The 24,159-nt window shown below is 53.3% G+C and overlaps 9 protein-coding genes across 12 annotated transcripts; all 9 read left to right on the forward strand.

Moving 5' to 3' along the window:
- Positions 1–283: 283 nt before the first annotated feature.
- On the forward strand, positions 284–5,196 carry ABB37_02875 (putative ferric reductase; the record flags this gene model as incomplete). Its single annotated transcript, XM_015800023.1, has 1 exon — positions 284–5,196. Exon 1 carries the CDS (start codon positions 2,386–2,388, stop codon positions 5,194–5,196), a length of 2,811 nt encoding a protein of 936 aa, XP_015661625.1. The 5' UTR covers positions 284–2,385.
- Positions 5,197–6,122: 926 nt separating this feature from the next.
- ABB37_02876 (putative mitochondrial folate/biopterin transporter) lies at positions 6,123–8,834 on the forward strand (the record flags this gene model as incomplete). Its single annotated transcript, XM_015800024.1, has 1 exon — positions 6,123–8,834. Exon 1 carries the CDS (start codon positions 6,786–6,788, stop codon positions 8,832–8,834), a length of 2,049 nt encoding a protein of 682 aa, XP_015661626.1. The 5' UTR covers positions 6,123–6,785.
- A 2,487-nt stretch (positions 8,835–11,321) lies between these two features.
- ABB37_02877 (hypothetical protein) lies at positions 11,322–13,451 on the forward strand (the record flags this gene model as incomplete). Its single annotated transcript, XM_015800025.1, has 1 exon — positions 11,322–13,451. One exon carries the CDS (start codon positions 11,322–11,324, stop codon positions 13,449–13,451), a length of 2,130 nt encoding a protein of 709 aa, XP_015661627.1.
- Positions 13,452–13,940: 489 nt separating this feature from the next.
- Positions 13,941–14,636, forward strand: ABB37_02878 (putative mitochondrial hypothetical protein; the record flags this gene model as incomplete). Its single annotated transcript, XM_015800026.1, has 1 exon — positions 13,941–14,636. The coding sequence occupies exon 1, from the start codon at positions 14,259–14,261 to the stop codon at positions 14,634–14,636; it is 378 nt and encodes a 125-aa protein (XP_015661628.1). The 5' UTR covers positions 13,941–14,258.
- Positions 14,637–15,274: 638 nt separating this feature from the next.
- ABB37_02879 (putative mitochondrial hypothetical protein) lies at positions 15,275–15,799 on the forward strand (the record flags this gene model as incomplete). Its single annotated transcript, XM_015800027.1, has 1 exon — positions 15,275–15,799. Exon 1 carries the CDS (start codon positions 15,350–15,352, stop codon positions 15,797–15,799), a length of 450 nt encoding a protein of 149 aa, XP_015661629.1. The 5' UTR covers positions 15,275–15,349.
- A 607-nt stretch (positions 15,800–16,406) lies between these two features.
- ABB37_02880 (putative mitochondrial hypothetical protein) lies at positions 16,407–18,107 on the forward strand (the record flags this gene model as incomplete). 2 transcript variants are annotated; one of them, XM_015800028.1, is made up of 1 exon in its annotated part: positions 16,407–18,107. In XM_015800028.1, exon 1 carries the CDS (start codon positions 16,539–16,541, stop codon positions 18,105–18,107), a length of 1,569 nt encoding a protein of 522 aa, XP_015661630.1. In that variant the 5' UTR covers positions 16,407–16,538. The 2 variants fall into 2 exon arrangements, with proteins under 2 accessions (XP_015661630.1, XP_015661631.1); XM_015800029.1 differs by having other exon boundaries at positions 16,462–18,107.
- A 427-nt stretch (positions 18,108–18,534) lies between these two features.
- On the forward strand, positions 18,535–19,736 carry ABB37_02881 (hypothetical protein; the record flags this gene model as incomplete). 2 transcript variants are annotated; one of them, XM_015800030.1, is made up of 1 exon in its annotated part: positions 18,535–19,736. In XM_015800030.1, exon 1 carries the CDS (start codon positions 18,909–18,911, stop codon positions 19,734–19,736), a length of 828 nt encoding a protein of 275 aa, XP_015661632.1. In that variant the 5' UTR covers positions 18,535–18,908. The 2 variants fall into 2 exon arrangements, with proteins under 2 accessions (XP_015661632.1, XP_015661633.1); XM_015800031.1 differs by having other exon boundaries at positions 18,711–19,736.
- A 1,096-nt stretch (positions 19,737–20,832) lies between these two features.
- ABB37_02882 (hypothetical protein) lies at positions 20,833–21,886 on the forward strand (the record flags this gene model as incomplete). Of its 2 annotated transcripts, none has more annotated exons than XM_015800032.1 (1): positions 20,833–21,886. In XM_015800032.1, exon 1 carries the CDS (start codon positions 21,128–21,130, stop codon positions 21,884–21,886), a length of 759 nt encoding a protein of 252 aa, XP_015661634.1. In that variant the 5' UTR covers positions 20,833–21,127. The 2 variants fall into 2 exon arrangements, with proteins under 2 accessions (XP_015661634.1, XP_015661635.1); XM_015800033.1 differs by having other exon boundaries at positions 20,873–21,886.
- A 907-nt stretch (positions 21,887–22,793) lies between these two features.
- Positions 22,794–23,804, forward strand: ABB37_02883 (hypothetical protein; the record flags this gene model as incomplete). Its single annotated transcript, XM_015800034.1, has 1 exon — positions 22,794–23,804. Exon 1 carries the CDS (start codon positions 22,806–22,808, stop codon positions 23,802–23,804), a length of 999 nt encoding a protein of 332 aa, XP_015661636.1. The 5' UTR covers positions 22,794–22,805.
- Between the last annotated feature and the right edge of the window lie 355 nt (positions 23,805–24,159).

The following is a 24,159-nucleotide window of genomic DNA, read 5'->3' on the forward strand; positions in this document are numbered from 1 at the left end:
CTTAAGATCAGAGCTAACAACACAACTGGTGCTACTCGACGTGTTTGAGCTGATGGTCGGCCTGTAATGAGCATCAGCACGCTGTTGTGCTGAGATGTTTGCGTAGCGATCCTGTATTGTCGGTGTCGACGTTGTCTCCCTTCCACCTTCTCTCTTCCCCCCTCCTCTTTCCCTTTCATTGTATCGAATGCGTGGTCCTCTCCGCCGCCAACTTTCTCATGCGCGTATTCCCTTCTTGACATCGTTGTACAACCCCCACTCTGGAACACCGTTGCTTTTACTCAGACCAGGCGCGGAATACCTCTCTTAACGACCCCGCTGCATTCGCACAACACAACGAGAGTCGCGCTAACGTATGAAGCTACGTTCCTGACTTTTGCTCTCATTTCGATTTTGTTTTCTTTTTCATTCCCCCCTCCCTCTCCAAACGAAAAAAGGAAGACAGTACGGCTTCCGCACAAGCAGCAACTGCATTCACTGTTCTTTTTTATTTGCCGACTTACCCCCCCCCCCCCACTTCAAGATATTGTCGCTCTTCGGAGAATGAACAGTGGAGCCTCGTCATTTCTCGTTTTCGTTTCCACCTACTTTTCTTTCTGCCTTCTGTTTGTCTTCTCTCTCCGCAACTAAAGCCTCCAACTTCGCTTTCGTTTCTTTGTTGTTGTTCCCCGTCCCGTCGCCTCTTTGTTAATCTGCGCTTTGGTTGGTCGTTTGATGTACAGGAGCGCCCCACGTAGAAGCGGCGCTGCGGTTGGGTTTCTGCGTTTTCCTCCCGCGCGATCCCTCGCTACTTGTGATTTGTTTATCATAATAAAAAAAAAAAATAATAATAATAAAGGAAAAATTTCAAAACGAAAAAAGACTAGTACGGTGAAGCGCTGCACTAGTCGTCTTAGTGTTTGTTTTTTCTTTCGCAAACTATACAGTGTCGTCGCTGTAGGTCTACTTGATTGGCTGTTGTCTGTTTGTCTGTTTGTATTTGTTGTTCTTCTTTGTTTCTTCTCGATTACTTCTCCTCTCTAAATTTCGTGCTGGCAAGGTGGAAAGGGTTGTTTTCGTGTAGAAAAGACTTCCTTGTGCTGTTACTACAACGAAATTTCTCCCCCTCAAACACCTAAAAGTAGCGCCTCAACGACGGAGAAGGAAAGCATTTTTTTGTTGTTGTTTTTAACGTTCTTGTCGTGTGTTTTTTCTTGCTTGTTGTTTCGTCTTTCGACCATTTGTATATATATATATAGTTTTTGTAAGCAGCTAGACCTTCTCTAACACGACAGGGCCACATTTGGGCTTTTCATTCTTCGTTTTTCAAAAGACCTTTCCTTTTGTGAATCCGAGTGCCAACGTGCTCTATTTTTGTTTTCGAGGGCTTCCATCACAACTATTATCGAGTATCAAAAAAGAGACACAGAGTGAAGTACATTGTTTCTAGAACGTGAACCTCAACGGACCCGTCGACCGCTGCTGCCAGGGTCTGCTCCTCCGTGGCTTCTCTGTTTCGATAAATGATTCATTTGTTTCTTTTTTAAAGCCTAACTGCTGTTTTCTTTTCGTTGATTTGCTGAGGAGACTAGTTATTCTATATACAGTTAAGTTTGAATTCCTTTCCGACACTTTGCTGGAGTTTTCTGTCTCCTATCTTTTGTGCTCTTAGTTGTTATTCAACAGTCGTTCTTTGCTTTGCTGTCATTTTTTTTGTTTTTCCCGCGTCCAGCCTCGTTCTGAAACGTTAAGAAAGTGATCGTGGCCGTGTCAAGCGTTGCTTCATCACACTACATCAAGATTCAGCATTCAGAGAAACGGCGGCGCCACGAAGAATTTTCTCACTTTAGTTCATATATATATAGGTAGCGTTGGAGCAGCGGTGAGGCAATACTAACGAGGGGTGACTCGTGAAGGCACCGTCAGCCCCTTGAATACAAATTTTCTTTTATATATTTTATTATTACTATTATAATTACGGCTTCGTGCATTTTATTGTTCTCTATTTTTTTCTGCTTTACTTTCCTCTTTGTTTTCAACAACTATTGCTTTATTATTACGCTATTGATATCCCTTTTGTTGTCTTTCAACTCTCTCATTGTTTGGCGGAGACGGTTAAATTCTCATACCTTCACAGTAAGCAACGCGGAGAACTAAGAAGAGCAACCGCGTTGCAACCTTCAGTTCTACCCGAAACGTTATATTTTTCATATATATATATATATATATATATATATTATGCTGTTGGATTGATTCAATATTTTCCAAATTGATCCTCTGGCAGACCCAGTTTTTTGTTTGCGGATTGACAAGTGTAGTCTTTCAACAACTCTTTTTCCTGGACTTGAACACACAGCAGAACCTGTTGAGTGTGGTCCGGCATTTTTTTCCCTTTCTGTCCCACGCATGCTGCACGTCGCTCCACTGATGCGTGAGGTACAACTGCTGGTTCTTCTTGTTGGGGCAGCGCTGACGTTTGCGCTGTCCCTGACAGGTCTACTAACGTGGCGCTCCATGCCGTTTTTCAAGCCCCCAGTTCCAGGTCAGCCGCGATCCCACGGCTACAACGGCGCGGGGATGCTCGGCATCCTCACGTTCTTCACGTTTGCCGGCTCGTCGGTTGCGCTTCTCTTTGAAAGCTCCCAGCTGTTTGTGCGTTACACGTTCCACCCCGCTCACACCGGCCGCAAGTGGGTGGTGTACCAGCACGCCGCCATCGTCACACAAGTGGGTCTTGCTCTCTTCTTCTTTCTCACCGGTGTGGTGTCGTTTGTGCGGTGGGCGTCCAATCCAGCGAAGTGTGCCTTCATTTTCTGTCTCGGCGTGGAGAGTCACCCCTCCGTCGCAAAGTCGCGCGGGGAGAGCTTCAGCGCCCTTCTGTCTAGTATTTTCTTCGTCGCACTTGTCCCGTTGTCGTGTGTGATGTGGTACCGCGTCTACACGCTGTGGCTGCTGCAGAAGGCCTTCCGCGCCGTCGGGACCAGCGAAGGCGTTCACTCAACGATCGCCGGCGACTTTGCCGTGAACCCCTCCGACAAAAACGGTGGAGAGAGCCACAGCGACGCTTCCATTTTGGTTGCGAACACGAGCACCTCTTCCCCGGGAGAGGGCAGCGCCTGCGCGGCCACTTCCGCCAACCCCATGGCGAAGCCTCCGAGCATACGCACGTACGCGGCCACGCCGTGGAAGAAGCAGCTCTCGCGCATCATCGGGCTGTGCCTCGGCATTGTTGCGTGTGCGCTGTTGACGTTCTGGCTGCCCAACGATCCGCGCAAGACTTCTGCTTACGGGATTGCGAGCTTCGCCAGCCTTTGCATTTCGAGGGAGCACCGCAGCGGGAACTCCACGGTGCCTGAGATGCCATACGCGTGGTTCCGCACCGGTCAGATCCGCGTCTCGCAAGACCTCATTCTGAAGCTCTTCCCCGGCAACGTCTTCTTCTACGTGTACCTGCTCTCGCTGGCGATCATCGTGTTTGTGCTGCGGCAGACGCAGACGGGTCGGTACTGGATGCAGCGCCGCATCCCGCGCTGTGCGTGCTTCACGTACGGCGAGGCAGCCTTCATGGCGGCCACGGCGTGGCTCGTCCTCTTCTTCACCATCTACTGGGTGCGGGACCACAACTTCAAAGTTGCCTGGACGGCTGACACTCCCGACAGTCGGCAGATCAAGAGAGCCGAACGGTGGGCCCGCGGGATGGGTCAGCTCGCCATCCTCTTCCTGTCGCTGCTGCTGCTGCCTGTGGGTCGGCAGTCCGTCATTGTGACGGTGCTCGGTGTCTCGCGCGACGGCCTGCTGTGGTTCCACCGCGCGGTGGGCTACTGCATGCTTGCGGCAACGCTGGCCCACGTTATTGCCTTTTACGTTTCGTTCGCAGACTACGACCTCTTGATGGAGAACCTAAACAAAATACCGAACATTGTGGGCGAGAAACGTGTGATGGACGACTACACAGTGAGTGTGGCGACGTGGACGACGTGGTTTCTGCTGGTGGCGATGGGCATCTTCAGCCTGAACGCGATGCGGCGCCGCTTCTACGAGCTCTTCTACTACGCGCACCTCGGCGCCACCTACATGACGCTGCCCATGATGATCTTCCACGCGTCGGCGGGCTGGATGTACATGCTGCCGGGGCTGACGCTGTTCCTGGCGGACCAGCTGGTGCGGGTGTGGCAGCGGTCGGCGGTGGTGCGTGTGGTGCACGCGCGGACGATCAGCGAGGACACGGTGGAGCTGGCCTTCTCGGTGCCCGGGCGGTGGGACATGCGCTGCGTGCACCCCGGCCAGTACGTGCTGGTGTGCGTGCCGGAGCTGACGGCGCTGCAGTGGCACCCCTTCACGCTGACCAGCGTGGTGGACGAGGACGGGGCGGCGGACGCGGGCGGCGTTGCGGTGAGCACGACGGGGACGGTGTTCTACCTGCACATCAAGTCGATGGGGCCGCTGACGTGGACGGGGCGGCTGTACGACATGGTGCGGAGCGGGCAGGTGTTCAGCGTGGGCGTGGAGGGCCCCTGCGGGACGCCGGTGGACTACAGCCGCTACGACGACATCGTGCTCGTCGCGGGCGGCATCGGCGCCGCGCCGTGCGTGTCGGTGTACGGGTCGCTGCTGCGCGCGCACATGCGGAGCGCCGACGGCGCTGGTGTGCCGCGTGTGCGGATGGTGTGGAGCACGCGGTCTGCGTCGCTGGTGGGTGCCGTGGCGGACATGCTGCAGCTGCCGGTGTCGTACCGCGGCCTCGTGCGGATGCCGGAGCAGCGAGAGAAGGGGACGACTGCTGCCGCGATGAACTCGTGCGTACGGGCAATGCTGGAGGGGAACGCCAGGTGTCTGCGCACTGCAGAGGCGTTCATGTGTGACATCTACGTGACCCGCGAGGGTGAGCTGGAGAAGTTCGCTGTGGTGACAAGCGGTGTTGCTGACCGACGAGGCCGTGTAGGCGTCTTCCGCGAGGAGCTGGAAGGAGACGGCATTGACTCCGCCGCTGCTGCCGCGACGAGTCATCCCGGTGGATGTGTACGACTGCATGAGGGCCGCCCGGATGTGTTCCGTGAGGTTGTGGAGACGCTGACGGACCCTGCAACCGGGCTGGTCAAAGGCGATGTGACGCGCATGCTGGTGCTGGCTTGCGGTCCGGAAAGAATGGTGGCGGACGCCGTCAACGCCTGCGCAAAACTAGGCGTTGCTGTGCACGTGGAGGAGTTCCTCTTCTAACACCGTGGTGACGCTGACTTCTTCCGCCACCTCGAATGTGTCGCACTTTGATCCCTGATTTGGAAGATTTTGCCCCTGTCAGAGCTTCACTGATCAGAAGAGTTGGTAACGTCTGTGGGACCGCACTGCAAGCCTGACCTTCTCACACTCCCCACAACGCACTCGTGTCTGCAAGACCAACGGAATGCGCATCGATTACTATTATACGCAAGCCGTGTGTCTCAGCCGAAGCGCAGAGTGCTGTGATAACCACCGTACTCGTTTTCTTCTTCTTTTTTTCAAGAAAAGGTACTTTTTCTTTTTTTGTGTAACGTCGTTTCTTGATTACTTTCAACTTTAAGTTTTTATGTCCCTTCTGTGTGTGTGTGTTTGGTTCCATCGATAGAGATGCGTGATGGAACACGGTAAAAGGATGGACCCCATACGACTCTGGAGTAATTATTCGCGCAGCGGTAGATATACGAGGAAAGAGGAGAGCAACCGTCTGCATGTATTAACGATTGTGAAAATATTAACTGTACGCTGAAGGAGAACAAGACGAATAAAAGCCGAAGGCTCTTTCTGCTTTCTCGCTCGGCTGCACGCCCTCATTCTGCGCTTTCATGTGCCAGAGGCCTGAAATGCATTGTATCGCTGCATTTGCTAACGTCAACACAATCGGGCCACAACACTGCTTTGTGCGTTGAGTGTAAAAGCAAAGGGGAATAACTCTTGGCGCGTGCTGCCTTCGTTTGTACCGTGCGTTGTTGACGCGTAAGAAATTGGTTTTGCGTACCATGTCTCGTATTCGTCCTTTTTGTTGTTTTGTGGCTTGATGGTCTACCACTCCTTCCTTTCACTCCTTACCTTGCCTCTTTTTCTGGCGCAAATTGCCTCACACGGACCATGACGATGACGTCCGTGCATGAACACACATAACGCGACTTAGTAACTCAACTGAGGCTTTTCCTTTTCTGTATTTCAACTTTCTTTGCAACTGCAGCTTCAACTCTCGCTGCTTCTAATACTATTATTGATATTATCTGTTATAATAGTTATTGTTATTTTGCTTCGTTTCGTTTTCCTTTGGTGTTATTTAAATACAGCTAACGCAACGTGGTGGAAACCGCCCAGCGCCAAAACTCCTGCCGCCTGCTCTCTTCCCCCGCATCGGCCGTAGCACACTTCTCTATCCTCCTCTTTTTTTTTGGCGCTCACCAGGTTTCTTTTCGTTGACTGTTGCCAACAGTCGATATCACACAGGCGCCATACATAAACGCATAACCATCTGTGTGTAATAGACGTGCAAAACTCTTGCTTCACACTCTACCTTGAATTTAGGGCTGACCGCATCCCAGTTTGACAAAACTATATAAGTATTATTATTTCTAGCCGTACAACGTGTACCGCTGAACACGCAAGCAAACAAACATCCCGGAGGGAGCACCGCGTAAAGATCGGCGCGGTGAACATCGGTGAAGGCGGGACGCAGCTTCTTCCTCCTTGCATCGAACTGGGTTTTATTCATTTCCGCATTGGACGGGCAACTTTCGTATCTCCACTATTTTCTCGAATTATCATTCGATAGAGAAGGAGAAAGAGAAAGAGCGATGCCGTCCAACCGCGAAGATCCTGCTCCGCATGAGGGCACCGCGATCACCACCCCGCAAAGGACCGACGTACCGCTGCTCCGCCACCGCCGCCGCAACGACGTCGCGCCGGAGGAGGTGGACGAGAACAGCTACGTGGACCCGGAGGCGGCGGCGATGTACTCCGCGGCGCCGTGGATGCAGCACATACCCCTTGCGTCGGAGGCCATGACGGGCTACGGTCCGCGACCGGTCTTCTCACTGGGCGTGTGCTACTTCTTCAACAAGGGTCTGGCCAACCAGCTGATGAACTCCGCTACCTATGCGATGCTTATCAACCGCTTCAAGATGCCACCGGAGCGCTACAACCGTCTGGGCTCCATGGGAACTCTTGGTTGGTCGCTCAACGCCTTCACAGCCATGATGTGCGACACCTTTGCGCTGATGGGCTACACAAAGCGGTGGTATATGTTCATCTCCTCCCTGCTTTCGGGTGTGCTGACGATCATCTACGCCGTTCTTCCAGCACGTCCTTCTTCCGCCGACACCGCAGCTGCCTTCATCTTCCTCGCCTCCTTCGGTCGTGCGAACGTGGATATCCTGTCGGAGGGTTACTACACCCGTAAGATGCGTCAGCACCCAAAGCCTGGACCGGCGCTCGTCAGCTACATCTGGTGTGCATCGATGGCGGGCACCATCATCTCCTCCGCCATCAACGGCCCCGTCTCAGACAAGGGAGTCCCACAGGTGAACATCTACATCGCCGGTGCGGTGCAGACCGTCATCAGCGTCATTTTTGCGGTGAACTGGTACCAGGAGGGCCGCAACACGGAGGAGCGTGAGGAGGATGCTTACGTCCTCTTCAAGGAGGAGCTCCTTCTCCGCGAGGGGTGCGTTGCGGACGACGACAGCGGCGCCAATGAACAGGAGATGGTCGGTGGTGCCGACGGCAGCGCGCACATACTGCTGGGCGACTGTTCTCATGAAAGCCGTGAAGGAAAGCTGACGACGTGCCCAGAGCACGTGGAGGGCGAGGAGGGCGATGTGAACCATATCAGTGACGAAGATGAGCGTCGCGCTACGCAGGGGTTCGTGTATGAGAACCCGCCTCGCCGTTTCTGCTGTGGCTTCATTGAGCTCAACTCGCAGGTCATCGGTGAGAACTGGCGTATCTTCGTGTACAGCTGTGTCATGACGGCGGCCGTGCTTGCCGAGACGGTCGGCACCATCTTTGCAGACACGCTGGGGCTTCTGCTGATTCTCGTGATTGTGTCGACAGTGTGCTGCGCTACTTCCTTCTGGGCTCTGCAGCGCACCATTGCCATGGCGAACGTGTTTGGCTACCTTGCGGTGATGGTGGATATCACGGTGTGGGGGCCGATGTACAACTTCTACGTTGCGACGGAGAAGTGCCTACCCGACGGCCCGCACTTCTCCTACACCTTCTACACCACCATCGGTCCCATCGTCGGCAACATCGCCGGTATTGTGGGAGTGAACGCCTTCAACTACATCTTCCGCACGCAGCGCTACCGCCTTGTGTTTGTGCTCACCACGTTCGTGAACATCTTCGGCAACATCTTCGACATCATCATTGTGAAGCGCTGGAACACGCACATCGGAATCCCCGACCACGCCATGTACCTCTTTGGCAACGCCGTTGTGTACGACGTGTGCTACATGATTGCGTGGATGCCGATGATCGTGTTGATCTCGCGCCTGTGCCCGCGCGGCTCGGAGAGTATGGTGTTCGCCATCATGTCTGGCTTTCGCACGATCGGGCAGACGACCGCAGCGCAAATTGGCACCGTGATTTTGGAGTTCGGCTGGAACGTTCCGGCCTGCGACTTTACAAACCTGCCGATGGTTTTGCTGGTGTGCCGCGTGCTGAGTCCGCTGCTGGTGATCCCGCTTGTGTTCCTCGTGCCGAACGCGCGCATCTGCGACGATCTGGACATCGATGGCCACATCTTGCAAGCAAAGATTGATGACGCCGACCTCCTCGCGAGGGAGGCCGTGTCCAGCACGACTGACACGGAAGAAAAAGATTTGGCCAAGAAGGGCAAGTAGTTCTCCCTCCACCACTGCTGATTCCTTCTTTGGTTTTTCATTATTTTTTCTCTGTTTTCGCTATAAAAACTTCTAACTTGGTTATCCGTTTTCACTGAGCATTACAATTCCCTCTTATTTTCTGTGTTTTCTGCTTTCCTTCTCCTATATCCCTTCAAAAGACATTTTCTGATTCTGTTTATTTTCTTTGCCTGTCTTGTCGTGCCCGTTGGAGTCGACTCTTCATGTTACTTTTTTTTTTTCTCTTTCTCCTTTCTGACTGTACGTCTTCCTTTCCTTCCTCCTCCCGATATATCGAGACGGTGTTGAAACCTAGCACGTTTGTGAGAGGCGCCGGAGACTGCTTCGCTTCCGGTGAAGCATGTCTCGAGAAGACACGTACTAAATACCAAAAAAAGAAGAATAAAGAGCTACTTAAAAAGCCTCCAAAGATGCGTGGAATGCGGAGAGAGCTCGGGTTTTTTTTTGTTGTTGGTTCTCGGCACGAGTATTGTGGCAAAACAGCTTCGATTGTGTTATGGAGGCCCGTGCCCGCTGTTTTTCACGTGCGTTGATGTCGCCATTCTTTTACTCCAGAGTAAGCCGTCTTTTGCGAAGGAACTGTTTCATGACTGAGTCCTTTTCTTTTTTTTTTTACGGCGCTGTGGTATTGACTGCCGCTTTGTTCTGCAGTAAACAGCCGTGTCCTTCGCAAGGGAATGTGCGGCTTCCTTCCGCAGCTGTTGTAGGGTACGACGTTTTCGTAGTCTTTTTGAGGGAGGTGCATAGTGTTCCTGTAATGATTTTTTGTTTTGAGGTGGTCGTTTTGTTTCCAAGAGCGGCACCCACAACGATTGGGAAGGGAGAGGACATTCGTTACCTGTTAGCGCACGTAGTTGACGGAAGCGATTCGACCATGTAACTTTCCTTTTTCTTTCAATGCGTTTGCCACTTGTTTTTCTTTTAAAACACAGCGGCTGCCCTGCGCGTGGCATCGCGTTCTTATTTTATTATTATTATCGGAACGAGAACGCGCTTCTCTTTTCTGTTTTCTTTCATCTTCTCGCATCAACAACTTGCACGCCTCGAACAAACAGTGCTTTCTGAGTCCTTCAAAAACAATAAGGAAGACACAATAACGGCGCTGCGCGCATATTCATCTTTTATGAAGCAAATATCTCGACAACAACGTTGACACTCGCACCTTGCCTCTTTTTTGTTTGATCAACTCTTCCATTTCACCTCCTCCTCTGGAAAGCAACTCACTCACTTGTGCGCTTGCTTTATTGCCAACTCATTGCTTCTTTAAAAAGATAGTTTCTTCGCAGGTGTTTGCGTAGCACAGAAGTTTCACCATAAGCTGTTTTTGCTGGTACCGATGGCGTGTGGCGGTTTTGCGGGACGGCGTCAAGGCATGTGTGTCCAGTATCTTGTCGTCCTTTTTTCTGTTGTTGTTGTTGTTTTTCCTTTTTGTTCCATCGCTACGTTATATCCTCGCCTTTAAAAGATACAGAAAGGAAAAAGAGGGGCTAATACGTTATGAAGAAGTATGGTTTTGCTTCTTATCTGTTGTAGATTTTTCTCCTCTTTTCACTTCTCATCGACACCGCTGAATATGCCTTTCCATCTGGACTTCTTTGCAGGTCAGAGTTTCCACCGTTGCAGCCGCTGTCGTCTCGCTGTTTCCCAACACTTCCTCACACCGCATGCGTGGAATGCATACCTGTGTCATCGACATTTGACAGCAACGAGTGAGACACAGCACGAACCGGGGCGAAGCTGTTTTCACATCACTGGATTGGAGGTCAGACGGCAAGCGTGTAGCGAAGGAAATGACTGAAGGACACTGCAACTCTTTTTGTCAAACAAAAACTCTTTACCTCTGTTTATACTCCTGCTATGCAGCAGAACTCTCCCCAAAAAAGAACATTGAAGTAAGAACGTAAAACCGTTAGTATGATACATCATCATCGTGTCTCTCATCCGTTCCCTCTCCCGTTAGCGGAGAAAAATAGCGGAAAAGCGGAATGACAACGCGTCAGTGCCCGCAGTTCGGAGTCTCTCCTTGATGCAACATCCCTCACACTGTTTGGGCTCTCTCCCTCTGTTTCTCTACCCGTGCTGCATGGGTGGGGTGAAAGAAAAAATGTCATCTCCGTGTGACGTCATCACTGAATCGCGGTACTCACAACAACAATAAACTATATAAACGCTTTTGCAGTGCAACTTTATTGGTGGTACGATCATCGCAGCAGCAGCAGCAGCACCGTGAATTTCAATGCGGAAGAGGGAAGTTTGCGACATTATTCTTTTAGAAGTTGCACAAGAAAGGTAAAGAGAACGGTTAACTAAAAGTGTTTTTCCCTGCTTGACAGCCACCTGACTACAAGCTCGTCGAAAGCAAGAGAGGCAGCTTTTCGATCGCCGTCTACTTTGGGTTTCACAACCTTTTTCTATTTCTGTTTTTTTGCTGACTAGCATACGCCCCTGCTGCCTCGACGAACATCCATGCTTCCAACGTCCATGACGCGATGTCTGGTGCGCAGCCGACGCGTGCTGGCACGTCGAGGACACGGCGGGGCCGCACAGGCGCAGAGAGAGCTGGAACGCCTTGCTCTGTTGGAGCATTCAATGCTGCAGCCGCCGGCAGTGCGGGCACGGCAGACACCCGCCGTGGCACAGGCTGCTGCAGCCGCGTATTTGCGCGAGGTGCCGGACCGCGTCGAGCGCGCTCGAGCTGCTGCGGCTGGGAGCACGGTCGCTGGCTCATCAACCGCGATGAAGGCCGCCGCGTCGGCCAGTGCTAGCGCGGTCGACGAGCCGCAAGTGAGCAACCTCACGCAGTTTCTCTCCGCGTGCAAGAAACTGAAGATTCGCTACAGCAGTGACAGCGACGCGGCGTCGCGGCGACGTGGCAGAGAGGCATTGTGCGCCTTTTGGGCTCGCCACGCGTCGAGTGCGGTCGCGTGCTGTTTCCAGGGCGTGCGTGAGGTTGGCTTTGTGGCAGACTACGGCCTCGCCGACACCCGCATGCACCTCAATCTGCCAGAGCTCTGGGTGATGCTGCGTGTGCTGAAAGCCGAGCGCGCCGTCGCCTCTAGCTTCGACGCCACACGCATTCTGCAGTACCTCGCACGGGAGCTGCAGTACATGGAGTGCGATCTCTCTGCCACGTCCCACCGTCGCGGCCCACCTCCCAGCTCAACCGGGAACCTTCCCTCGCCCGCCGACACTCTCGCGTTCCGGCAGACGCTGACGGATCTTGCAGTGGATCTGCTGACGTTCTACTTTGTGGTGCACAGCCCCTCCATCAATGCGTTGCCGCAGCTGACAAGGGAAGGCAATGAAGTGCTCGAGAAGGGAGACCATGACGTCACTGTGACTGCGTCGTCTTCGTCGCTCGGCGGCGTCTCCATCGCCACCGCCGTCGATGCTCTGAGTGGGTTGGAGGTGCTCGCTGTGTTGACTGCACACGACGCAAGGGAAGAGGTCATCGAAAAGGTGTGGGAGCGGCGCCATCTGGGCACCCTGCGGCGTCAGCGAGAGCCCGCCATGGTGGCCGCCATGCAGACGTCGCCCGCCTTCCCGTCCGGCGCTGCCTCCAGCAGTGCCTTGGCGCACGAGGTGCATTACCTGCTCGTGGCAGAGCTTTTTCGCTTTGCGGCGGTGCAGCGGCGTGACCTGCGAGTGACCGACGTTGTCCACGGCTTCGCTCTCCTGCGCGTCCACCTGCGGACCCTCTGGCCACCCTACGCGCGATACGGCAACAACCCCGATGGCAGCGGCGGCCGCAGCAATGATGCGGCGCAGCGTCAGTCGCTGTGGTATGAGAAGGACTCCCTTTTCCGCATCACGTGGGGCCTCGCGGTCGCGTTGGTCAGCAAAGACCGCAAGTTGGTCAGTTCGTACCACTACGTAAAGATTGTCACGACGCTTGCGAAGCTTCCGGCGTTCGTGCTGGCTCCTACGCCGGCTCCAAAGAGAGAAATACGGCGCTTTGAGTTCCCCCTCAACGCTAATGCCGGCAGGGCGCTACAAAGCCGCGACGCCGAGTCTCCAGAAACGAACGATGATCTTCAAAATGGTCAGCTATCAATTCTCTCGGAGATTCCACCAGAGCTGCGACCACGCAAGCGGCTGCCGGAGGCGGAACACGCCAACAGTGCCTCCCAGGACAAGAACGCAAAGGAGTTCATTCACGACAGCAAAGAAGAGGAAGACGAGGTTATGGTTGCCCTCCGACCGGCGGATTTTTGGCGCTTCATTATCTCCAAAGCCTGCGTTTTCGTGCCGAGTCTGCCGCCTGATCAACGGCGCGTTGTGTGCCGCAGCCTGCACCTCGCCATCACCGAGAAGCGAGGGCACCTGCTGCGTGACGGTGGACAACAAGGGCCGCCCTCTCATCACGATGTGCCGTCGCAGGGTCGACGTGCGCCGTCAAAATTTGGCCGTATTGCCGCGCGCTTTGCGTACGTGCCGGGTGACGCGGAGCACTCCGATGCTGCGGCGGATATACTGTTCCCCTTGGTGGAGGAGATGGCGACGTATACGGAGAACTACGACGTCTGCACCCAGGACACGCGCAAACCCGCACAGCGCGTTCACCGAGAGGCAACTATAAAGAAAGGCTCGAAATGAAAAGGCCGAAGTGCAGTGCACTTTTTGTTTTCTTGAGTTGTTTTTCCTGTTAGGAAACCGTACGCTGAGCACTGTGGCCGCGGTGGCGTGCGGTGCAGAGAAGCATGCGATTCAATGGAAACATCTCCTGCTACCGCGTAGTTGTTTCACAGCGTGGCAACGAAGTAAAAAAGAAAACGTGAAGCTTTGAATTCTCGTAATTCGCGACTAGCGAGCGTTACTCTCACGTGACTTGCTATTTATTATTATTATCTTGAATGCGGCACGTTGCGTGTGTGCTGCGTGTTCGGAGCATCGTGTGGCAGCACATTTTTTTTTCTTTTTTCTTCACGAGAAGAAAGAGAGCGCCTGGGTGCATCATTGCTTTGGGTGTCTCTCCTACACCAGCGTCTCTTCTGCGAGCTACGCCGCTTCTCTCTTTCCACGACTTTAATCGCATCCGCCGCAACCACAACTTCCTTTTACTCTTTCTTTTTAATTGTTTTGAAAAGAACTTCACTAGTTTGGACAACGCTCCACTCGTTTCGTTGACGCATTCGAGAAGAAGAGGGCACAAAGGGAGCACTCCTTTTCCTTCGCCCTCGCTTAGTTACTACACACTCTGCTCTCTCAATCCGTGCGCTTGCACAACTTTCATAGCTCTGCTTTCCGTATTATTATTATTGTTAATTAGTAGGTTCACGTAGCGCTTTTTACTTTTAGCAAGATCTAGCGTACTTTGCTTCATATGTTTTTTTTTGTTAGCTCTCTATTGATTTAGCAGCTTCAGTCTCTTTCGTTATCTCGTTTTATAGGTCCAAAACAAGGATGCGCCGCTTCAACGGTTCTATGCTGCGCTCCGCGCGCGGCAACTCCATGACGGCCCCGTCCTCCATCCGCGCCATGCAGCCGATGCGTCAATTTCACAGCATCTACAACATCATCGGTTCCTGTCTCATGTGCGGGGCGTGCATGCTCTGCTTCGGCTCTTGGGCGAACAACTACTGCAACGTCAAGAAGTACGGCCGTTGGCGCTTCCGCAACTCCATTGATGATGTGCTGATGGTGTCCGACTTCCGCGGTGCGCGCTACTTCGGTGCTTTTATTGGATTTTGGTTCTGGTGGTTCGTCGTAGGACCGCAGAAGTACCGATGGAACAGTCCCTTGAGTGACATCCCCGGCAACACGCGTATCGGCCCCTTCTAGAGCGAAGTAGGAAAACCTTCCCCTCTCCCTCCTCAAAAAAGAAAAACAAGAAACCGTTCCGTTCTTGTGGATTCCTCCATGCGCCTTTTAAAGTGAAAGAACTTTTGACCAACGCAGATGCTTCCGCGTGTGGACGCAGCATTTGCTTCGGTTTTACGCTAGGGAGGCGAAACGAGCAACGGTGTTGTGGTTGCAAGCAGGAGACATCGTTTTCTTTTTCTGTTATCGTTGGATTTTCTTTTTTTCCTTTTAGAAGGCGCTGAAACCGCACGGGCTGTTTTCCCTAGTGTGGCGTCGATTTGTTGCTTTTCTCTTTTGTTTTCTTTCTTGCCTGGTGAGTTGTCGGTGTGCAAATGGGTGAGGGAGCACCTTAGTCAAAAGCAGAAGAGAAATGAAAGCAAACATCCGGCGTCGTTGGCCCATTAGGTGATACTTGGCAGCGCTGCCACAAGAGCAGCATCACGTAATTGAAGGGAAAGCTGAGCGCCCCTCAGCAACCACAGCAAATGAAGCATTGGAGTTTTCCCTTCACAATTTATGTGGCCTACTCGTGTCGATCCTTCCCTCATCTTACTACATGCGCACCACCTACGCGTTGTCGTTCCTCACCTCTTTTAATTTATTTTCTCGTTCCGAAAAGCCAAACTTATTGACAGACGTAGCACATCTGCACACGCACACACACACACACACACACACACGCGTTGGCGCCAATGGCCTCCCCAAACTCGCCCAACACCAAAGCGGGGCAGCTGAGCGACGAGGAAGTCACTCGCCACCGCGTAATCAGCCGTCTGAATGACATCCGCCTCCAGCCCCTGAAGCAGCTGCCCATGACGGCTTTCATGATGTGGATGGTTGGCAACGATGTGAGCATCTTCTCGATCATGTTCGTCGGCATGGCCGTCGTGAACCCGCTGCAGTCGATTTTCAGCGCCGGCAAAACCTTCGAGGACTTTGAGGAGGATGCGAAGGCGGACCGGCAGATTCGCTCCGCCGTGAACCAGTCCAAGTGGATCTACATTGGTTGTTGCCTGGTGGCCTTCCTCGTGGCGCTGGTGAAGCTGAACTGGATGGAGCTGCTGCCGGTGAGCTCGATGGATTGGATGGACAACACGCCGCCTGCGTACGGCGAGTTCAGCACTGGGGCCTTCAACGATTGATTCATAAATGTCGTGTCTGATGACGGCTGATGCCGCGTTGCGAACGGTTTCATTGCTGTGTCTGTGCTTCATGACAAGCCGTGGTTGTTCTCGTGTGTGCTTTTCATGCGTTGAAGTGGGACTTCTTTTTTCTTTCTGCATTCGCTGCCTCGGCCATCGAGCCGTGACACCCGTTACTTGATGCAATCCGCATGATCGTTTTTTTTTTGTTTTTTCTTTCTTGTTGACAGGGCGATGATGAAAGGCTGTGAAAGGAGCGCTGACGAGCGTCTGGGCCATTTTGTGACGTTGTCGTGTTTTATTATCCTTATTGCTTGAGCTGATTTAAACATTTGTTAACATGAAACTGCCTGTACAGCAGAACGACAAAAAACAAGCGAAGAAACAAATAGATGGCCTTATCGCCGATTTTGTCGGCTGTTTTTTTACTTAGGTTATCTTTCTTGGACCTTTGCAACGATCGTCTTGGTCACCTTCGACCTTCTGTTTGGAATACATGCAACTTTGGTGAGAAGGAAAAGTGTTCTTCATGATAGAAGTACAATATCTGAGTTTATCACGCTTTCGTGAATCCCTTAGCACATTTCACCCGCGCCTTCCCCAACTCAGCACGCCGCGTCGCCTCTCGCTCTCTCTACTGATTGTTGTTGCTCCTCCCCTGCAGCGCACCACACACTTTTCCTTCCAGCCCACAAAACAGCAGGTCTCAATTACTTATTGTGCTGTCTCGGCGGTAGATATGAAAGGCATCCGTTTCCTGCGCTGCGCGGCGGGTGCGGCGGGAAGCGGTTGTGGGGCGGCATTCGCCACAGCGGACAGCGCTGCTTCCTCGTCCGCTGCCGCCAGTGCCGGCTCGAGCACCTCCGGCTCTTCAACGTTATCATCGGCGAACAGCACTCTCCATTCTTTTCGCACGCGCGACATCACCCTGCGCATCCCCAGCAAAGATCACCTCGTGCGCGTCTCTTTCTGCTCCACGCGCTACCTCTTAGCAGAGACGATACGTCGCCACAGCCTTCTCCGTGTTACCGGGGCCAACCTTCCGTTTCTGCAGCTGCTCGGCACGCAGCTCACCTTCACCAACCTCCTGGCGTCTGCGCAGGAGGGCGAAGAGCGAGTGGAGACCCGCCTCACCTCGGACGAGGCGACCATCCTGACCGAGGCGCTGGCGCTGGGGGAGTGCCGCTGCTACCTTCGACCGGAGTACAACGCCCAACTGGAAGCGGAGGGGCAGCCCACCTTTCCCCTCCGCGTGAACCGCATCCTGTACCGCCAGCGGGCGCCGTTCTCCTCTCTCGTACACGCCGACCTTGCGGAGTTACTGCAGCCCCCCATCCCTACCTCTTCTGATGGTCACGTGAAGGATGCCGAAGGCGGTGCCGTCGATCACACAGTGCCTTTCTCGCTGTTCACGCCGACCATGGTGAGTCGGGTGCCGCTGGACGCGTGGACCAACTTCTTTGCGTACAACAGCACCCTGCACGCCTACAACTATCTCCGCCGCTCCGATGGCTGCGTGCCGGCGGTATGGCTGCACACGGCGCTCGATGCGGCAGTGTTGCGTGCGGATGACCTCCTAGACGCCGATGGCACACCTCTTTCGAATCCCCACGTAAAGGCTGATGTGAAAAGCCCTGATAGCAAGGAGGCCGAGAAGGTGGCGGAGGCTCAGGCGCAGGCGCTGCAGCGCACCCTGCGTCACGCCATCCCCCACAGCTTTGGTGTCATCGTCACGCCCCTCGCCGCGGGAGACGCGGTGGAGCGGCAGGTGGGTCAGCTGAATCGGGTGCTGATGGAAGCCGCGGTCCTCCTGCACGCCCCGCCGACCAGTGGCCGCAACGCCTCTTCTGACAGTGGTGGTGCGGCGGCGTCTGCCTCGCCTCTTCAGTCGCTCTTGGAACGGTGCAAGGAGAAGCACACGACGTGTCAGCACATTCTGTCCCTCCTGACCGGCGACCACGAAGGGGCACACGCGTCGGCCGTAGCGGCGCGGCAGTACAGCGAGGACCCTGCGCAGGTGGCGGCTGTGGTGGATCCCATTCGTCGTGCGATGGGCGTTGCTGACTTTGTGCTTCCCCTCGCTGCGACGGAGGCGGTGCGCACCGGCCTTGACTTTTTCTGCCGTTGTTCGAAGCAGAACATCGTCTCGTCGCTTACGGCCGCCCCTGCCAGTGCGCTAACGTCGCTGAAGGAGAACGACGGCGTCGTGAACTGCTCCTTCTGCGGTAAGCACTACCAACTGACAGTCGAAGATTGGGCCGAGTTGGAGAAGGCGCGTGCGGCGCCACCTGCACCGCCTTCTCGGTGAAATGGCAAGTACGCGGCTGCTCTCTGCCCTCAGGTGGCAGTTTTTCCCTTGACTGCTTCTGAACAGCGTCTTCCTTCGTGTGTGTGTGTGTGTGTGTTTCACGGATGAAGGCTAAGTATTCACCGAGTGTGTGATCAAGCTTTTTGTGATTATTCGCTCTCTGACAGGACGGAGAGAGCAATACCCTGCTGAGCAACACGAATGAAGCCCCAATCACCTTGCTGTTTGCGGCAACTGTGCCGTTCCAAATTCGAAGAGCGCCAATCGCCTGACCTGTAGATTTCTCTCACAAAACTACTCGTCCCCGCTGATCAACTCACGTGAACAAACTCTCGATTTACCCATCTTGACTCCCTCCCATCGTTGTTGCCCTTGTCGCTTCAAAAAAAAAACTTTCCTTTCTCTTATTATTTGTGGATTCGCTGGAAGTTTTGAATCCCCAAAGATTCTAACGCCCCCCCCCATTATTTTTGTCGCTTTCACCGCCACAGAAAAAAAAAGGCGCATCCATCATTCTCTCTCGTTATATACCACCCATCTCTCCGCTCCTTGTGCTATCAAAAATAAATCCGCAACTTCTTTAACATCTTTTCCAACTATACAAGCTGAGCTTGACACATGTCTATTACTATTACTATTTTAGTTTTATTTTCTTGCTTATTGCTGTTGTGGCTATTTCATTGTCAAAGATTTTGGTCTGTACAATTGATTTCGTCTCTCTCTTTTTTTTCTCCTCTGTTACTGCCACCGAAGCAGCGTTCTTCTTTGTTGTTTTTCAGGTCGAACTTTTTTTCTTTTGAAATGGCCACCGCGAAGCAAACGGAGAAGGAGGCGTCCTGCGTCGCGGCACTCATGAGGGAGTTTCCGCCCTCCATGGTAGACAAGGAGGACGAAGCCTTCCTGAGCGGCAACACCTACTTGCGCTTTGCACGCGCACGCGACTGCAACGTGGCCAAGTCGTCCGAGATGCTCAAGGCGGCCATCGCGTGGCGCAAGGAGGCCAAGCCGTACGCGATCAACATCAAGGACCTGCAGAAGCAAATGCAGCAGGCGACGCTGACCTGCGGTGGGCGTGACAAGGAGGGCAACCCGGTCATGGTGATGGTGGTCGGCATGAAGAACGAATGCACAGTGGAGGAGCGCACCCGGCAAATCGTCTATGTGCTGGAAGAGACACAGCGCAAGGGCTACGACCGTCTCACCTGGATCATCGACTTTGGAGCGATGGGCACGCAGCGCGACGAGCTCGCCAAGGAGACGAGGAAGAAGGCGATGAAGATTCTGCAGGATTACTACCCGGAGCGCATGGCTCTCAGCCTCATTTACCGCCCTCCGTGGTACATAAACTGGCTGCTCGGCCTCGCGAAAGCTTTCATGGACCCGCGCACGGCGGCGAAGGTGCACCGCGGCGGCTCCACCATCGACGACCTTGAGAAGTTTATCGAGCGCAGCCAGGTGCCGAAGGTCTGCGGCGGTACCCTGGAGGACTCAACTGCGACGGCGCTGGAGAACTTGCCCTCGATGACGGCTGAGCAGTCAACGAAAGCACCTGCGAACGGCGATGGTACCGCGAAGAAGGTAAGTGACGTAAAGAGCGACGACAAGGGCATAGCAGCTGCTGCTAACTGATCACACCTGGAAGAGAAAGGCGTGAAAGAGAAGTGCTATCGAAAAGCGGTGCCCGGAGACCGCGCACGGTTGACGATGTTGCTGCCGTTGCTCCCCCGCAGTGCTGCGCACACGCACACACACACACACAAAACTATTTGCTAGTGCTATTATTAAAACAATTATTCCGTTCTCACTTTTTATTGCTATCTTTCTGAATCACTTTTAAAAGGGAACAACAAGCAGGTTTTTGTCTTCGCCATTTACCGTAACGATGTCTGGTGCGTACCACAACGCCGATTCACGTGAACTTTTTCGGTTATGTGTACTTCCTTTTTTGTGTTTTTCATTTGCTTTGCTGATGGCAGCGCTTCTCCTATTCAAGCTGAAGAACATCCTCTTCTGTGTCGCCTGCTTTATTGGGGAGGGCAGTGCTTTTAAAGGTATATATATTTATTTCTGGCTACACCTTTTCTTACACATAACTCCAAAAACTCCTCGGGTCAACGACCGTCTTTGTGTGTTACTCGAAAACCGTAACTAATGCAGATGCGATGCTCTCCTATTGTCCTTGTTTCTGTTTTCCTGTGTGTGTTTTTCCTTCCGATCTTTGGCGCCTAAAGAGGGTAACATGCTTTATGAAACGTTCATTTACTACCACTATCATTTATTGTTTTCTGGAAGCTGTGTTGTGCGGTCACCGCTGCGGCCCTGTGTTTGCTGGTTTTCCTCTCTCCCTCTCTGTTTCTCCTTTTCTCCTCCTCTTTTCAGTCGCTGCTGGAGCTTGCCGGCGTCTTGATGGAGAAAAGCGGGGAGGGGTGCAGGTGGGACTTTTCGTTTTGGTCTGGTTTGCGGAGAGAAGACGCCAGAAGCGCACGCGCACGGAACTCGTTACACCAAGACGTTCAAAGTCAAGACAGAAAAGAAGAAGGGAGTGAACGCGAGACGAAGCGAAGAAAGCGCAAGAGCCGTGCCTTGTGCATAGCGTCCAACAAAGCGTTGAGCGGACCTCGGTATCGCCGTGCGCAGCGCCGATGCTCTTTTGCAACGACTGAATGATTCTTGGTGTCATGCTTTACATTTCTAGTTTTGAATCGTCAGGGGGATCACTGTCTTCAGCCTTCTTTCTACTTTCCTGTGGCCTCCTTCATCGATACAGCGCAGTCAAAGAGGAACCAGCACCCAACTATCTAAAGAAGACACACACGCACGCACACTATTGTATCTATTTATAAATATTTGTTGTGCGTTAAAGCCAGTTGTTTGCATTTTTCACAGCGCAAGTTATTTTGGAAAGCAAAACATAGGACCTTTTGCTAACCCCAACTGCACACAACTTCGACAACTATTTTCTCCTCTTAACGCCGAAGAGCATCGCAACGCCATTCCACGCTCCCCGCACACGCGAAGGCATGTTTACCGCCGGAGCCACCGAGGCCGAGGCCGCCTGTGTGGCGGAGCTCAAGAAACAGTGCCCGCCCTCCATGTTGAATGCCGAGGATGTCGGCTTCCTCAACGATACTGCGTATTTGCGCTTCGTTCGTGCCCGCAAGGCGGACGTGGCGAAGGCGGCGGAGATGTTGAAGAAGACCATCACGTGGCGCAACGAAACGAAGCCGTACGCCATCACCGAAGATGAGGTGAAGGAGGCGGCGAAGCATCTCCGCATCTCCTGCGGTGGCCACTGCAAACAGGGCTGCCCCATAGTCGTGCTGTCAGTGATCGAGCCGGAAGGGCTCACCATGGAAGCGCGGAAGAAGTTCCTTACTTTCATGCTGGAAGAAACCGAACGGAAGGGATACGATCGCATTTCGTGGATCCTGACGTGGGCGCACATGGCCAAGGAAAAGGAAAAGCGCGAAGACAAGGAGCCGGATGCGAAGAAACATCGCAGGGAGGCCATGCAGATCATGCAGGACTACTACCCGGAGCGCATGAATCACGTGTTGCTCTTCCAACCGCCCTTTCTCATTCGCGTGATGCTGCCTTTTATGCGGATGACGATCACCTCCGTGACCTCCGGCAAAATCAGCAACATCGGCAGCAACGTGAAGGACTTCGACAAGTACATCACACGTGACCAGCTGCCCGAAGTGTGCGGAGGCTTGAAGCCGGATGTTGTCGTGGAACACTTTGGCGCCCTCCCGCAGGCCTCTGAGGTCGTGAAGTAGAAAAAAAAACTGTTTTTGAAAGGGAAAAGGTAAAAGATTCATACTCCAAGTAGTGGTGGATCGTTTTAACGTGTTTTTCCCCGTTCTTTTCTCTGTACCATCCGTGTCTACCTATCTATCCATCTATTAATATATTACTTGACTTTCGTTTGATTAAGATCTCCCCCGTTTTTTCTTCAACTCTCTCTAATATGTTTTGCTTTCCGTAATCCTTTCCTCTTGTTTTTTTTTTTTTTGAAAGGTCATTGTACCCACACTTCTATTCATTTGGGAAAGAAGAAGAACAACATGCACGCTAGCCCTCAATCAATGTCTTCCTTGGCTTTCCTCTTCACCTTGCTCAGGTCTCTAGCGCCAAGGGAGAGCCCGGAGGACGACAGTTTCGGTGCGTCAGGGCGCGGCAGTGCGTGCGTGCGGAACATATTGATGCTCCTTTTTGTGGTTTTATCGAATGTGCAACGTTGGCGGCTACTTGCCTACTGCAGGGGTAGAGCTCTTTAATTTGCTTTTTTTTTCTCTACGTCGTTTTACGAACGTACTCGTCGAGTCTCCATGGAAGGCAGCAGACAACGCCTTTCCTCCTTCGTGATTACACCTTTCAAAAGAAAGAAAGTAATGGCGATCACTAAGGCATCCGCGTGAACACAATGTGCAGGACGAATGCATCTGAAAACATGCGCACCATTGCGTAATCTGAATGCTTTTTCTGACTTCTCTGTCCACCCGTTTCAGAAGTATATAATGTATTATATTATGACTATTATGACTATGATCATCGGTGTGTTCTGCGTTTGAAACCCAGCTATGAACGCAGCAGCCTGCTTTCTGAAATTCTCATAATTTTCCTCACTGTTCTTCTTTGCTTTTTTCTGCTCTTTCTCCGCCGCATATTCATGTACGCTTCACAAGAAAGTTTATCATGTCGAAGAAAGCGCTCGCAAAAAACAATAGCAAAGAGGACGCTCTTAGCGCCGCCGATGTGAACGCGGCCGCTGCAGCGGAGGCAGCCCTCTGCAGTCCTCGGACTCAGCGGAAGCACGTCTGGGCAAGGCGGGCCGACGAAACCGCCGTGGCGATGCAGCAAGTGCAGCAGCTTCTGCAGAAGCATGCGACCGACACGGACAGCGCCCGGCAAGGCTTCGACCACGTCATCTCCACTGCAACGCAGCTGTGGGCGTTGGAGGCAGAGGAGCTGCCGCTGCAGTACCGCGACAAGTCCCGTCCTGCGTCGCAGCGAGGCGGCAGCGCGGCTAGTGCACGGGGTGGCAACGGCACAGACCAGCGGTCGTCTTCCAAGCAACCGCAGCGCGCAGCCGGCAACGTGAGCCCAAGGAGCAGCACAGCTTCACCTGTGTTTGCCGCGGCGCCGGCAACAGCGGAGTCGGTGGAATCTGCCATTCGTCAGCTCTCACCTGCAGTCCGCCCCAAGGTCTCTACTGCGATGAAGACACTCTTCTACGCACCGGCTGCGGCACCGGCGGTGACACCGTCCGCGTTGTCCGCCGCCTCTTCCTCAGCGTCCAGCGTCGTACACCGTAAAGAGGAGGGTCGCTCCCAAACGGCACAGCAGCAGGCCGCCGCAGGGGAATCTCCCCGACCGCAAGCCAGCGCGACCCGGTCGTCCACTAACCTTTCGCCTCCCCCGGCCGCAGCGGCCGACGGCGATCCGGTGGGGCTCAACGAGAGCAATCGCCGCGCCAACAGCAACCCCAGCAGTATCATCCCCATTCCGCTGCTAGCAGTGATCAAAGAACTGCAAGGACGACGAATTCAACTGGAAGCGCAGCTGACGACGGCCAGCAACGCGACAGCGCAGCAGCTCCAGCGCCTTCAACTCTTACAGGAGGAGGCGATGGTGGCGCAGTACGCGTTGGCAGCTCTCCGCAAAGACGCAGCGCAATCGCAGACTCGTTGGTAAACTTTTTTTCGCTTGTTCGCGAGAGCGCCACAACTATTTCGCTGCTGGTGTTGTTGGGCAGCTCGCTGCTTGGGGTACTTAGTGTAGAGGTGTATTTGATGCGGATATCCAATGTAATGTAGTTTGGTGGAGGGCGGACTATACTTTAACGAAATCACCCTCGTCTTCTATTCTTTTTCCTTTGAAAAGACCCGTCAACGTTCGAACGATGTATCAGATACAATTCCAAATTAAAACACTGTTTTCCATTTTAAACAAAATGAGAACGACTACACTTCAAGTGTGATGGCTTGCCAAGCGTTTTCTTCATTGTTGGCACCAGGCTTTTTCATTCCGTTTTGCTATTGCCTGGTTG

The sequence above is a fragment of the Leptomonas pyrrhocoris genome (assembly GCF_001293395.1).
Source record: "Leptomonas pyrrhocoris isolate H10 chromosome Unknown, whole genome shotgun sequence".
Classification (NCBI taxonomy): domain Eukaryota; phylum Euglenozoa; class Kinetoplastea; order Trypanosomatida; family Trypanosomatidae; genus Leptomonas; species Leptomonas pyrrhocoris.